At 48.9% G+C, this 15,945-nt stretch overlaps 1 protein-coding gene across 1 annotated transcript in view; it reads right to left on the reverse strand.

Moving 5' to 3' along the window:
- Positions 1–207: 207 nt before the first annotated feature.
- LOC102445787 (uncharacterized) overlaps positions 208–15,945 on the reverse strand; it is a 49,258-nt gene continuing 33,520 nt past the window's right edge. The window contains 3 exon segments of the mRNA XM_075912420.1: positions 208–3,690; positions 3,692–3,781; positions 3,783–4,689. Of these exon segments, the coding sequence (XP_075768535.1) occupies positions 3,600–3,690; positions 3,692–3,781; positions 3,783–4,689 (1,088 nt within the window). The 3' untranslated portion in view covers positions 208–3,599.

A 15,945-nucleotide genomic window follows, 5' to 3' on the forward strand; every position in this document is an offset into this window, starting at 1 on the left:
TGTAAAGCCGGATCTAGTGGTCTGTTGTGCGGCCTGATCACCTGTGCAACAGTGCTGCCTTCTGACAGGTGGCTGCAGAAACACACAGCTTAGAGGGAATGTTGATCAGAACCCCAAATAAATCATTCAGATAAACCCCCTTAAACAATGGAAGGAGGATGTACATACTGATTGCTCTCCCCCAGGTAACAATCATTTACACTAGGCTTGATTGTAAATACAAGTGATTTTATTAAGCACAAGCAGTAGGATTAAATGGTTTTAAGTGAAAACAGGCAGAGCAAAGCAGATTGCAAATTTAAAATAACAGAAAATGCATAGCTAGTTCTAATATTAAAACTCAGTACAAACTTACCCTAAAACTGTTTTTATTTCAGCTAAACCTCTAAGTCAGGAAAGATCTTTCTTCCTGGGATCTGATTCATTTTCTTGGGAGAGCCATGCCAGTCAAAGAGACTGAAAAACTTTGCATCTTCAATAGACTTCAGTCTCTTTCAGGCGGAAATTCTGATTTACATTCTCCCCTTCCATGGAAAATTATCTGGTCAGCCCCTACCAGTTAGGGAGGTCATATGACTTCCTAAGACCAATCACTGCTAAGACTTAAAGGGCAAAAGGGGCTGTTTACAGGTGATTATCTAGACTTTGAGGGAAATACTCTTGATGACTTTCATTTGCACATTTAAAATCATAAAGCATTCCATACTCCATATCTCTAACTTTACATACAAGAGTGATACATATACCAAAATAAGGGCTACCAATCCAGTTGATTATAACATTGAGATTGATAGGTTACATGAGGTATTTTGTCCAAAGCATCTTCGAGTTATGCACATTTGTGTCCATAAATCAATTTTATAAAGCATGGGGGGAGGGGAACTCTCACAAATCATTCTACTGAAATTTCACTAGCTGGTTCTAATATTTTAACATGATTATCTAATAATTTATGTCCCACCATTTTAATCAGTTTATACCTGGAAAAATGTATACACTAGAATTTCACAACCCCAACTATGATAAGAGGGTCCTTGCTGGTCAGAAAGGTAACAGCCTAAGTTTCCTTTAATCTTCTAGGCTCTTCCCTTTATCTGGAGGTGATAGATTGGATCACCTTTCTCACAGCTCTAGATTGCAGTGTGAGACTGGTTTGGAATGTTTCAGGACATGATTGTGTTTTTCCCAGCTTATTGATGTGGGCAAGAGGAGAAGAGAATGGGGGTAGGAAGAGGTGGGGTTGGGTTGGGTGTTTGGGCGTACAGATGGAGTTGGGAGCAGAGCCTAAGGCAGAGTAGGAGTTAAACATTCCTCCTCCCCACTTCAGGAACATCTTTGCTATGAATTAAGCCTTTCAGGTACTGATGACCCATACTAAGAAAATATGTGTTCCAAAGACTTAAGATAGCAGTTTATTGAATCTCTGTTACATGCCTGCATCAGAAACATTGTAATTTGGGTGTGTAATTTGTTTCCTTAACAATTTTACTCTAAATCTTTTTATTTCATTCTTTTGATTATAGATTCTAAAGGACTGGTACAGTGTGCTCTTTTGGGTAAAATGTACGTTATAAATTGACCCGGGAATGGGGTTGGTCCTTTGGGTCTTAAAGAATCTGCTCAGATTTGGTAAAACTGATTTTCATAATCTCTCATTTGTGTAAGGTGTGGTACTGGTTGTGGCACAGGAGAAGCTGGCACATCTAAAGGATTTCTTGTGTGTCTACTTACTGGATAGTTGCTTTACAAATGAGAGGATCAAAGCAGGTGAATTGCTTAGAGATAGGGCTACTTAGAACCCAAGTCTGGGGGTCCACAACTGTAAAGGTTTGATGCTTTACAGTGGAGGACCCTCAGACTTGGGCTGTTGTCACGTTACTGGATTTTGAGGGGAGCAGCTAGGTCGCTGCTGCACCCATAGGTGGGGGTGTTGGCCCCAGAAAATGGTATAAAAGGGGGCCATGTGGGGTGTTGAATAGAAGTTTGCGGTCTGCTGATCCTGTGTACGCTATTTGTATGATTGTGTGATGTCTGTGTGTGTAGTTAGGAATCTGTAATCTGTGTGGAGACTGAATATTTCTCTGCATGTGGTTGAGCATTGAGCAGAGCCCGGCCTATGGACAAGCTAATCAGCAAGGCGCCTGCGGGACAATGGCACTCAATGGGCCAAGGACACACCTAAAGAATGAGTAGTAACTCATACCTAAGGCCTACCAGCAGGCAACACAGGAATAAGGTGGACCAGGTGACCTGCTATAGCCAAGAAGAGACCAGGAAGGAGGGATAAATAGGCCATGTGGTGGTCTCCATTTTGTTCTCAGCTCAGCACTTCATCCCAGAGGCAGCATTGCAGGGATTGAAGAGCCCGGAAGACCTGTGAACCATCCTGATCCTAGGATGTGCAACAAGAACTTTTAAACCAGCAGCTGTAACATCTCTGCTAGAGCCTGCATCGAGAACTGGGAGATTCGATGCATGTAACATACTATTCCTTTAACAACCTTACCCTCAGGCTTTTCTTTACTGTAATAATGAACCTTTAGATGTTAGATGCTAAAGGATTGGCCCAGCGTGATTTGTGGGTAAGGTCCAGAGAGTAAATTGACCAGGGATCTGTGGCTGGTTTCTTGGAACCGGACAGAACTTGTTCGGGGTAGGTGGGATTGGGTGCTAGGACCCCCCACCTCTGTATGAGGCCCGGGACCATCTGGGGCACAGATATTGCTGGGATGTCGGAGGGGTTTTGCTCGTGAGGCTTCAGGCAGGCGGCGGAAGCGCTCTGTGGGACTGGTTTGTGGCCTGTTTGGAGAGGTCACCAGTCTGGGGGCTGTAAGGAGCCCTGGATTTGAGCAATTCACCCTGAGAGGACGCCCTCAGCTGTGCCCAGACACAGCCCGCTCCGTCTCAGTTGTAAGTAGCCCTGTCTCTAAGCAATTCACCTGATTTGATCTGCTCCGTGGTGCCCCCAGAAAACCCTATTACATTAAAATAGGGTCTCTCCTCTTTGTGTTCTCTGAATTGAACCTTTGCTTTCTGTCAAAGCAATTATAGAGGTTCTGTCTTATGTGAACTGTCTGATGTGCAATAGGGTGTGAGTGTTCACTGAAGCTTCTCTCATACTCAGGGCAGCTATACAGTGTTCCATCCAATTTTTCCCACACATGTGCGGAATGAATTTGTAATGGGCACCAAAATGGAGGGAATGCATAACATACCTATTGATGCACAGAACAAAATTCATGTGGTAGAGGTGGGCCTTGGGTGGTTGGATTGTAGGAAGGGGGTACAGGGCTGGGACAGAATGGGAGAAAAGCTAGAAGTGTGGGTTTTGGGGTGCACTAAAAATGAGAGGTTTGAGGTACAGTCTACTGAAGGGCTACAATGGGGAAAGAAGATTCCCACCAGCTCTCTTTCCCCCAACTCAGGTGGTTGTAAGGAGGGGGAGAGGCACCTCTCCCTGCCATGACAACTCTAGGGCTGGGGCCATGGAATAGCTACTGGTCATGGGATAGCTACTAGTCCACTGGCCACAAGTTAGTGCATAGAGGCATCTCTTTCCACCACAGCACTTAATAGATTGCTACACATGGCCATGCAGCTTAAAGAGGACTTAGGTTATACAGTTCCTCGCCTATGTTGATTCTTTGATATTCAATGAGGTTTGCATTCTGACTGAAGGTTTTGCCAGTCAGAGCAGCAGAAAGTTTCTCTCTGGTGTAGATTCAGGTCTGCACTTTGACAGACGCTTTTGCCACAGTCAGAGCAGTTATAGTCTCTCTCTCGTGTGCATTATTTGATGTTTACTAAGGCTTGAGCGCCAACTGAAGCTTTTCCCACAGTCAGAGCAGTCAAAAGGTTTCTCCTCTGTGTGTATTCTTTGATGACTAATAAGATGTGAGCGCCGACTAAAGCTTTTCCCACAGTCAGAGCAGTTAAAGGGTTTCTCCTTTCTGTGTATTTTCTGATGACTAGTAAGATTTGAGCGCCGACTGAAGCTTTTCCCACAATCAGAGCAGTCAAAGGGCTTCTCGCCTGTGTGGATTTTCTGATGTCGAACGAGGTGTGTGTTCTGACTGAAGATTTTCCCACATTCAGAACAGTTGAAGGGTTTCTCTCCTGTGTGGATTCTCCTATGCCTAACAAAGCTTGACCTCTCACTGAAGCTTTTCCCACAGTCAGAGCAGTCAAAGGGCTTCTCTCCTGTGTGAATTCTCTCATGACTAATAAGATGTGAGCGCCAACTGAAGCTTTTCCCACAGTCAGAGCAGTTGAAGGGTTTCTCCCCTGAGTGTATACTCTGGTGTACAATTATGGCCTGTCTACATTGGAAGATTTCCCCACAGTCACTGGAAGTACTGGGTCCCTTTTGATGGTCGATTTTCTGTTGAACTGTTTCTGTGTTTCTTTTTACTCTTCTTCTCTTGTGAGTAGATTTACTCAGCCCCTGAACCAGATGGATTTGTTGCTGTCTTTCTGGGCTATGCTCATTCTCACAGGTCTCTCCCTGCTCACGTCTCTGGAAAACATGCCCTTCAGATCTTTCCAATAGCATCTCACATAGAGATACTTGTTCCTGTCCTTCCTGAAGAAGACTCTCCTCACTGTTCTCCCTCAGCGTCCCATCACCTGCTGGAATAGAGAGATAATCTAGACAGGAGTAATTTTCTGTGCTGAGCCTAAAGGAAAACCCTGAAAGGGGAACAGAAAAGGGGGATCATATGCAAATAATGGTTTGAAAGATTACATAATCATGAGCTGAATTCATTCTCCTTCCTCACAACCCTTCCCCAGAGGAGAGAATCCATCCTTCCCCCATACTCTCTGACAAGAGTTAAAGATAGACTGATGGATCAGTTAGACTTGATGGAAATGCATAAGTGACATCTGCTATGAGAAGAAATTAGTTTGAGTCAGTTTAGCCAATTGCTCAACTGTGTGGCTGTTGCCGATGATCTCCCTTTCCTCACAACTCTTGCTTTGCCCAGGAGATTGTGTTACCCATAGATAAGAATTCAATATGGAGTTTGCTTGGGTTCCATTTTAATATCCCTCCTGTACAGGCTTTTTCCACCAAAATAGCCTTTGCACTTCTCTCTAATGCTTTTGCACCCCTCTCCTACCTATGCACCCAACCCTCTTTATGTTGTGCATGCAGTATGCAGGTGCACACTGTCCCATGATTCTGCACACCACCCTTTTGTTTTGCACCCCGTTTGCTATCTCTGTTTTCCTGCCTCAGAGGGTTTATAAGCTGTGCTCTGAGGGAAACTCAAGTTCGTCTGTCTGTCTATCCGTACATGTGTAGGTTATTGTTTTCCCGTGACGATCCACCAATTTGTTATCTGTGGATACTGGATTAAGATTGGTGAGGCTAGGCCTTGGTGCGGCAGCCACTGTGTGTGTGAGAATGCTCCACACATTGGATTATTGGCCGGTGCCAAAAGGACTTGGACTCTTTTATTCATCCTTAATCTTAACCACTGGACGGATCTACGAAGTCGAAGGACTGGTAGGAGCCTTGCCCAGAGGAACCGTACCACGACGAAAGCGTGGATCCATCGGCTCCAGATGTGCCGGTCCAGTCGGATCAACTCCTTGGGGGGATCTCCCTGCTGTCCTTCCTCATGGCTTTAAACTAGCCATGAGGTTGTAGGTCGCAGGCCTCAATCACTGCTTCCTATTGTAACGTATACCTTTTGTGTCAGGGATCTATCTATCTTCTTTTTCTTCTAGGAATAGGGTGGGATCGTTTCTGTTATTTGTTGCTATTGTGCTTTACCCTCTTCAAATGCATGATTTGGCCCTAAACTTGTATTTGTCTGATTTGTGACAACAATCCAGCGGTGATAGAGATATGCAGCACCAGGCCAGATTTGTTCTTCTGTGCAGAGACACCCTAACATCCTTAAATTTCCCAATTAGTCACATATTAATTGATTACCTGAGTCTCTGGAGTAACAGTTGCATGAGCTTTGGAGACTGGAAAACCTGCTTGGGGAGTAATTAACCAAGTGCTGGTCCCTGAGGTCCCTGCCATTACTGCTTCCAGACCCAGGATATGAGTCACCAACCCAGAAAGGTTCCTTCCCCACCTGGCAGAGATTGGATTCTGAATAGTACAAGATCCAAGGACATACTTACCTGTGGTAAAGATTCCTTCCCCTGCCTGAGGAATGGCCCAGCTTATTCTCTGGGGTAACTGAGTGCTCTGCTGCACCCCGTAGAGCAGTGGTCCTCAAAGTGTGGTCCATGGACCACTAGTGGTCTGCAACAATCTTGAAGGTGGGCTGAAGGCTTGGGACTTGCCTCCCAACCTCCAGTGTGAAGCTAGTGCTGGCACTATGGCTCCTAGCTCCTACCCCCAAGGCTGGAGTGCCAGCACCAGCTTCCCACTACAGGGGATGGGAGGAGAGCAAGCCTTGCGGGCCGAATATGACTTGAGGGAGAAGGAAATGGCTCCATGTGCTGCCACTCCCCCTTTCTCTGGCTGGAAAACACCTAAAGCAGTGGTCACCAACCAGCAGATCAGGATCTACCGGGAAATCTTGGAGCCTCTGACTGGTGATCCTGACTGGTTTGGCCAGGAAGCTATCAAGTGCTGGCACTTCAGTTGCTCTTCCACCCACTGTCATGCTGCTCCTGCCCTCTGCCTTGGAGCTGTCCCTTGAGAACCTCCTGCTTGCAGTGCAGGGTGTGGGATGGGAGGAGAGAGGAGGTGCCGATGTCAGGGTGTCCTTCCTCCCTCCACTCCTGTACCCTGTCTGCATACAGAGAGAAGGGCATGGCGGGAGCTTGGCAATGCAAATCTCTCTCACTCACACACTGTGCGTGTCTGTCAGTCTCACAAACACACACTGTCCTGACCCAACACGTACATTGGGTATTAGTCCTACTTTTACTGTTTGCAAAGTGGGTTTTTAGTTTTTAGTTTTGTGCGTATTTCCTAACATGCATTTCTTTTATGCTTAAAATTAATTCTTTGAGAAGTGAGCTCTAAAAAGCCCAACCTGTCATGTCCAGAGTAATTGTCCTGATGGTGGTTGTGGTCCTGGAAGTGGCTGGCATATCCCTGCAGCCCCCATGTGCTGTCCTTGCGTGCAGGGACTGCTCCTGCAGCTCCCTTTGATCTGTAGTAGAGCACTGGGGCCAGTGGAGACTATAGGGTCAGGGCTTGTTGTGGATGTGGAGGGATGGTGCACACCAGGTGCTTTGGTTGGTGGTGGTGGGGGTCTGCCTTGACTGCTGCTGGCTGTCCCAGTGCTCCCAGGGTTGGTGGGACTTGAACCCACCACCCTGCACTCCCCAGGGGAATGCCTCAGTCCCCTAGGCCACTCCAGAACCCACCTCATCTCTATTCCATCAGAGGGTCCCTTATCTTGCCTTCCTAATGTGGGAGCCAGGTGCATCCCTGAGGGAGCTAGTGTTGGGTGTCTGGCCACTCTCATGGTGGGGTGGAGGGACTTAAGCCCTCAACCCTACGCCACCCAGCAAATGCCCTATCCCCTAGGGCACTCCAGAACCCATCCCTCCTCACTCTCTTCCCACACTCCAAACCTCTTGGCCCAAGACCAGAGCCGGCACCCCCCAGCCTGGTGAAAGTGAACGAGATTCAGAGAGGAAGGGAAATGGAGTGAGCAGGGGGTGGCGTCGGCAAAGGGGATGGAGCAGGGGCAGGGCCTCAAAGAAGGGGTGGGAAGGAAGCCAGGCAAGGGTATTTGGGTTTGAGGTAGATCTTACATTGCACTTAAATTGAAAAAGCTATCTTGTGGTTAAAAAGGTTGGAGACCACTGACCTAAAGGCTTTCCCTGCTGCTCCCATTAGCCAGAATTATGGCCAATGAGAGCAGTGAGGGCGGTACCTGGGAGCAGTGGGAGGCATGGAGCCAGATGAAGGACTCCCATTACCTTCCCACTGAGATCCCATATCCCTATTCCTCTCACATACTCCCCTCCCGCTGATACTCTGCATGTCCATCCCACTCCTGCACCCAACCTTCTCTCCAGAACCACTGCCCTCAACCCACTTCTGCACCCTTCCTAGACCCCTCACTCCCAGCCCACTCCTACACCCCTTTCACCCAGACTGCTCCTGTACCCTAGCTCTCATCTAGATCACACACCCCCAATCCTTTTTTTACACCCATTTTGTCATCATAGGTGGTTGGCCTGTGGTCTACAAAAGGTCTGCATTGAGCAGTGTGGGCCATGGGCCAAAAAGTTGAGAACCACAGCTCTAGGGTACAACTAAGTCTCCCTCATGGCCCATTCCATTTCCCCACCCATCGCAGGCCAGGATAGGAACAAGCTACTCAAAAGGTGAGCTCTAGTGAGGGTTTGCAGGTCTGACACCATTGCCCACAGATAGATTTCAGACTGCAGTGGCCACACCGCAGGTCACTAGAACTCTGAGAGAAAGGACCCAGCAATTCTCCAGCTTCAGCTACCTGAGGGCTCTGTCCACAAAGCTCCTGGCTAGGGTCCTCGGCTCACCCTACTCATTGGCTGAGATGCTCTACTGCAATCAGAAGGAGACAGAAGAAGTTGCCTGAGCAGTGAGGTGAATCCTTGGCTGGATGCTTCGACCCTGCCTATGATCCACACTTCTAACCTCTGACTGCTTGTGGCTAGGTGGGCTCTGCCATTGCCCATAATAGCTGCTGCTTCCATGGCTGGCTATGGCGGTGTTTGGATTTGCTGCTTCTTCAGGGAGTGTGGCTGTTGCTTTAGCTGATCTCCCCTTCTGCTGCCTTGGTTCTACTCTGCCAGCAGCAGCAGCAGCGTATTTGTGTGGTTTCCAGCCTTCCTCTTGTGGCCAGCCCGGACTGCCATTTCTTGTTCCTCTCAGCTGCACAGAATCTACCATTCACATTTTTCCCATCTTGTGGGCGCATTCCTCACACCTTCAGCCAGACCTCTTCTCGGATCTTCATCTAGTGCTAGGAAGATCCCCTTGTGATGTTACAGGATTAAAATATGACCATGTAGGCCATCTGAGCTACCACTGTTAAACAGTGTCAACAAAACTTGTGCAAAGTATGTTATGTCAGTGGGAAAGTTCTGATGTGATTGTGTCCTGTCAGTATGTAGACATCATTTTTGTACCTCAAGTTATGAACATGGACCATGCACCAGTATTTCAAATATGGTCACTGCTGTGGAAACACCTACAAAGTAGTTTCCATCCAGTCCAGCCAGCACACTGTGAACAGAACATTCAGAGAGATGGTCCATCAACAAAACTCACAGGCCATGGAAATCTCATCCCTACCAAACTGACTTTCTCATAGACTTTTTAACCAGATAGTGGGCATCAGAGCAGGCAAGGGCATGTGACCAGCTCATGTGAAACTCAACTCCATCTGGTCCCTGTGCTTTTCAACTCACAGTGCTGAGGGCTTTGGTTGGAACAATGAGTTCCTCTCCACCTGTGTTCCCTGTAAGCTGTGCACACATGTGGCTGCACAGGATTCATGCGACAACTAGCTGATCAGCAGAGCCCGCACAGCCAGCAGCATGTGTTGAGGTACCCATCCCCCACCTTGCACTGTTCTGCAGCTTCTCCCAGGAGGGACCCTCCTGCTAGCTACATAGAGTAAGAGGTCAGTGCAGATCTCAGTGTGTTCCCTGTGCCTCTACCCCAACTCCACAGAGCAGGACAGAGGGGGATAGAGCCTGGATCAAGAGAACTCCGAGCTGCTTCAGTGTGAATGGTGACAGCCTGACTTTCTTAGAGCAGCGCTTTGCTTGTGAGATGTCCCTAGCAGCCAGTTCACAGTCTGTTTCTCTCTCACACAAACTCTCCAGCCCTCTCCCCCAGTGCCCATCTGCACAGAGCAGGGCAGAGGGGACAGAGCCTGGCTCAGGGAGACCTTTGTCATGGTCTGAGGTCTGCTCTGAAGGGGGAGCTCCTTTCTTACAGAGGTAGGGCCCTGCTGAACCTGAGATTTCCCCACCCACCAGCTCACACAGTCTGTCTATAAGGATATGTCTAGACTGCACGATTTTCCAGGTATCCCGAAAAACTCCACCATGTCCACGGAATGCACCTGCTCTTCTGCTTTTTTTTTTGCGGAAGAGCGGATGTGCTCTTTCGGAAGCCCTGTCTTCCTCGCACCACGAGGAAGAAGGGATCTTCCAAAAGAGAGGGCTTTTTCCAAAATTTGGCCCAGTGTAGACCAAATTTTGCACACCTTTTTCCCCAAAAAACTTGTAGTCTAGACATAGCCTCACTCACACATATACACACTCTGTGGCACACACACAGAGATGGGTGCACACACAACTGTCCTTCCCCTGCTCATGACCCCATCTGTGCAGGGGAGGGGAGACAACAGGGCTCAGGGATGAAGCAGGACAGCTTGCAGTGTCTTAAAGAAAAAGCGCATGAGGTTTCCCAGAAACTTCCCCGCCAGCAGTCACACCACACCACACCCTCTCTCTGTCTCACACATCGTTGGAAGGTAAATATCATCTCTGTGTCTCTCAAAGATACACACTCTCTTTCGTACTCACTGCATGCAATTATATTATCATTGTTACAGCTTGGCACTATCTGCAATGCACTTATAGGGTGTGTCTAGACTGGCAAGACTTTGCGCAAAAGTGCCTGCTTGATTCTTACCAACAACCACAGGACATACCACACTAATACCAACCCTGGTACCTTCCCTTGCAACAAACCCCATTGCCAGCTTTGTCCACATATTCACTCTGCTGATACCATTATTGGACCTAACCAAGTGAGTTTTAAGATCAAGAAAACATATTCCTGCGCATCCAGAAATATAATTTATGCTATCATGTGCCGAAAGTGTCCGTCTGCTATGTACGTTGGACAAACGTCTCAGACACTTTGCCAAAGGATCAATGCCCACAAAACAGATATCAGACAGGATCACAAAGAAAAAACAGTTTCCTGCCATTTCAACTAGAAAGGACACTGTCTCAACAACTTAACTACCTACATTCTGCTACAAAAACCTTTTAAATCTGCACTTGAAAGGGAATCCTCTGAACTGTCATTCATGCTAAAATTCGACACTCTCCGGGGGGGGGGGGGGTTGAACAAAGACACCAACTACCTTACCCATTACAAAGATAGCTTCCCCAATTATCACCTCTAATACCATTAGCTCACAGACATCTACCTTTCCCCACCTCTAATATCATTAACTCACAGACATTTACCTTCCTCCTCCCCTCCCCCCGCATTCCCCTTCTGTTCTGAAATGTGATTTGTCCTTTTCATATGTGTTCATTTTTTTTTAATTGTATCCTTTGGTATATATGGTTGTGACTATTTTCTTCCGCTATTTGATCTGAGGAAGTGGGTCTTGCCCACGAAAGCTCATCATCTAATAAACCATCTTGTTAGTCTTTAAAGTGCTACATAGTCCTGCATTTTGCTTCAGCTACACCAGTCTAACACGGCTACATTTCTATTACCAATCTTACATGAGATCGTCAGTGCTTTTGCGGAAATTCAAGCGACCAGTGTAGACAGCTGGCAAGTTTTTCCACAAAAGCAGCTGCTTTCCCGGAAAAAGTGGCCAGTCTAGACACAGCCTGGATGTATCCTATTGAGATGATTCTAACTGCAGGACAGAGACCATCTTTTGGAAGCAACTAGACACTTATCAGCAGTTTAGACACTTATCAGCGGTTTAGTCCATCAACAGCTCAAACCTGATGAAAGAAAGTTGCAATGTGTGTCTGTATTTGATTGCATCCCTAACAGTGACACCCACGCTGTGACGTAGTGGGGGTACCTGGCTGGTTTCTATGCTGCTGGCTCTGGGGTAACCCTCACTGGCTGCCGTGGGTACCACGACCCAGCAAAACAGGATGAGTCACTATGCAAACCAGGGGCCATACACCCCCCATGGAGAGGAACAAAGGAAGGTGGAATGCTGCCCTGGCTCGGGGGCAGGGCTGAAAGAGTGTTAGTTACTGTCTGAGAGCATGGAGGAGAGCCTAGGGAAAGGGGCTGGAGTTTAGGGGCCCAGTCTCCCTCATCTCAAGGGGGCCTGAGGCATCCTAGCCCAGCTCTGTGACCAGACTACATCTGTGCTGTGCTGTATCCTGGAGAGGCAATAAACTTCCTCTATTCCACCGGCTGGTACAGTCTGTTTGTGCCATTTCGGGGTGCAGGAGACGGGGGACCCCCAACGCGCCGTCACACTGGTGTCAGGAGTGGGATGCACTGCACCCCGTGGATGGAGCTTCCAGCGGCGAGCGACAAGGCGCAGTAGAAGCAAGAGCCCTGGAGCCAGGCGTGCTGGAGACAGAGCGAAGCGGTTCCTGGGAATCGTGGGGCGCTGCAGCACTAGACTGGTGAGTCTGCACCGAGGGGACGCAGATGGTCTACGCCCGACTCTTGAAGGCAGAGCTGGTGGAGCTGTGCAGAGAGAGGGGCTTGCCTGCGCAGAAAGCAACCAAGGCCCAGCTGATTGCCCAGCTGGCCACAGGGCCAGGATCTTGTCCCCAGGGGAAGCAGCCAGACCCCCCTGAGAGTGTGTCAGGCTCAGAGAGGGGGAGGAGCGCTGGAACCCACCGGAGAGATGAGACAGCGTCTCCCGGGAGGCCTGCAAGTCATAGCCCATCTAGGGCAGGGGCCAGCCCAGCGGAGCTACGGCGGCTGGAGATCCAGCTGCGGATCAAGGAATTGGAAGTAGAGGACCGAGAGAGGGATCGCCAGGACCGAGAGAAGGAACGCCAAGATCGAGAGAGGGACCGCCAGGACCGAGAGAGGCAGCGGCAGCATGAGCTGGCCATGGCAGAGCGGAGAACTGGCGGGGCACCGGCTGCGCCAAGTGCGGATGGGCCCCAGGTTCCCAGGACTACCAGATGCTTGGAGAGGCTCGTGGTGGCCCAATTGAAGGACATGGGTGACATTGACGGGTTCCTCAGTGCCTTTGAGAGGGCTTGTGGACTGCAACGGGTTCCCCCAGCTGACTGGCTGCAGGAGCTCATCCCCGCACTGAGCCAGGAGGCGGCCGGAGTGCTCAGTCAGCTGGAGGACCTACAGCCAGGGGATTACAACCAAGTCAAGGAGGCCCTGCTGCACAAGTTCGGGCTGACCCCCGAGATGTACAGGAAGAAGTTCCGGGGGGTACAGAAAGGGCCACGGGAGACCTATGTGGATCTGGCCTCCCGCCTGTCGCAATACGGCCGCAAGTGGGTGTCTGGAGTCAGAGCCCAGACCGCAGAGGAGCTGCTCAAGCTGGTCCTGATGGAGCAGTTCTATGAAGCGTGCCCACCCAAACTGAGGCTGTGGCTCAAGGACCGGAGGCCAGAGAACCCCCAGGAGGCCGGGAGGCTGGCGGACGAGTTCACGGAGAGCCGGTCCGGGTGTGAACGGGAGTCCTGGAGAGAAAAGGAACCGCGCAGAGACCGGTTCTCGGCTGAGTGACGGAGGGAGTCAACTACGGGGCGAGACCAAGGAACAGGTCGTCTGTGCCCCAGAAAACCAGCCAGGTACCCCCACTACGTCACACACGCCTACCTCATAAGGTTAGGCCAGCTTGCTGGCACTGTAAGAATACTCTGTAGAACAGACATGTCAAACTCGAAGCCTACCTAGGGCTGCACAAACGAAAACTGAGAGCTTTCAGGGCCACCTAGGATTCCCAGATGGTTTGATCAAAAAAGAAAAAATGTGTTGAGAAAAAAAGCAAAATTAGGTGCTAGGCAGAAAGCACCAATACCCAACACCTGGCAACCTTAGGGTCACCAAAGAAAATGTACTTTGTCGGAAAGTTGTAGTTATTTATTTTATAGATTATGTTTTAGGTATATTTTTCAATATTACAATAATTTGATGTGTATAATTATTTGCTCATATTAAATAATTTTTAAATTAATTTTGCATATTTTTTAATTTAAATATAAATTTAAGGTACTTTTAAATTTAATATATGATACATATCTTGTTTTGTTGAAATAAAAACAGGTATAGACCATGGTTAATCTAATAGAATAGGCTTCTGTGGAAAATTTCAGATACTTTGTAAGTTTGAGATTTTGCATCAAGATATAATTATTCATGCAATTGCAAAAAATTTATATTTATTGACAAAATAATATACATTTTATTATTTTATTGGGGAATAAATAAGTAAAAAAACAAAACATTAACAAAATAACCCCTTCCTCTCCCCCAGAGCCAGGCACTCCCATACCCCCGTTCTAACCCAATCCTCCTCCACTCCCCCAGAGCCAAGCTCCCCCAACCTAACGCCTCTCTCCTCCCCCAGAGCCAGCCTCTGCATCTAATGCTTTCCTCCTCCCCCAAAGCCAGCCCCCCCCAACCTAATGCCTCCCCCTTCCCACAGAGCCAGGCCCCCCAACCTAATAGCTGGGTCCTGGAGTTGATGTTGCCACCTGAGGCACTGGAGCAGCGTGAGCACAGCGGCCAGCTGTGAGCGCCTGCTGGAGCACCCAGCTGGCCAGAAGCACATGTGCAGAGCAGTCTGACCGGCTGTGAGCACCTGCTGGAGAGCCCAGTGCAGAGTGCCCAGCTGGCCATGAGCAGTTGCTGCAGTGAAGAGCAGCCCAGCCAGCTGAGAGTAGGCACCTGGCCATATGCTCCAGGCAGCCAGCACTTAATTCTTTTATAAAAATATTCTGGCAGGTAGTAAAAAATTTCGATTGGGCTGCATGAGGCCCGCCAAACGCCAGTGTGATATATCTGCTGTAGGACAGTGTTCTTCAACCTTTTTAACCAAAAGATCACTTTTCAAAATTGAAGTGCAATGTAAGATATACCTCAAACCCAAATACCCTTGCCCCACTCCCTTCCTGCCCCTTCTGAGGCCCCTCCCCTGCTCCACTCCTCTCTCAGGCCTCACTCTATTCCTCTTCCTCACCCATCCTCACTTACCTTCACTAAGGCTGGGATAAGGATACAGGCTCTAGTCTTGGGCCAAGGAGTTTGGAGTGGCTCCAGAGTGGCTCTGGGCTTAGCCAAAGGTGGGGGATTGGGGTCCAGGAGGGGTTTCAGGGTGCAAGTTCTGGGAAGGAGTTTGGGTGCAGGGGGACTCAGATGTGTGGAGTTTGGGCAGGTGGTTGAGTGCAGGAAGAGGTTCAGGGCTAGGACAGGGGTTCAGGAAGCAAGCTCTGGCTGGGCATAGTTTAACTGAGACAGCTGCTGAGTGGTGGACCAGTGGAGTTCAGACAGGCTTACTCCTACCCTGGCCCTGCACCACTTCTGAAAGCAGCTGCAATGGATAACAATGACTCCATGGCTCCATGTGTTACCCTCATCTACAACCACTGAGCCCATAGCTTCTACTGGCCACAGTTCCCTGTTATTGATCAATGGGAGCTGCATGAGTGTTGTCTGCAGGCACGGACAGCATGTGAAGACCCCATCCTCTGCCTCTCTCAGGGGTTGCAGGAACATGCCAGTCACTTACAGGAACACAATTCCCACAGGGATAATTACTCCAGCCACGACAGGTTAGGCATTTAAAACTCATTATTCAAATAATTAAATGTAAGCATGAGAGAAATGAAAATTATGAAATGCACAGACAAGTCAAACCCCCAAAATAACCCACTTTACAAGAAGTAACAGAAGTAACAACCACCCCCAAGAATGTGTTAGGTCAGGAGATGAGGGGGGGAAACAGCGTGTGTTTGTTAGAATGACAGAAACACACACAGTGTGTGAGCGTGACAGCAATCTGCTTTGCCAAGCTTCCTCCGTTCCCTTCGGTCTGTGTGGAGATAGAGTACAGAAGTGGGGGGAGGAGGGACACCCTGATGTCAGCGGGCTCCCTCTTCTCCCTTACACACCCTGCAGAGCAAAGCACGAGGCTCTGGGGGTGGGGGACCACTCCAAGGCAAGAGCAGCATTACTACAGGGGAGGGGTGTGACGGCGCGTTGGGGGTCCCCCGTCTCCTGCACCCTGAAATGGCACAAACAGACTGCACCAGCTGGTG

Source organism: Pelodiscus sinensis, chromosome 31 (assembly GCF_049634645.1).
Source record: "Pelodiscus sinensis isolate JC-2024 chromosome 31, ASM4963464v1, whole genome shotgun sequence".
Classification (NCBI taxonomy): Eukaryota; Metazoa; Chordata; order Testudines; family Trionychidae; genus Pelodiscus; species Pelodiscus sinensis.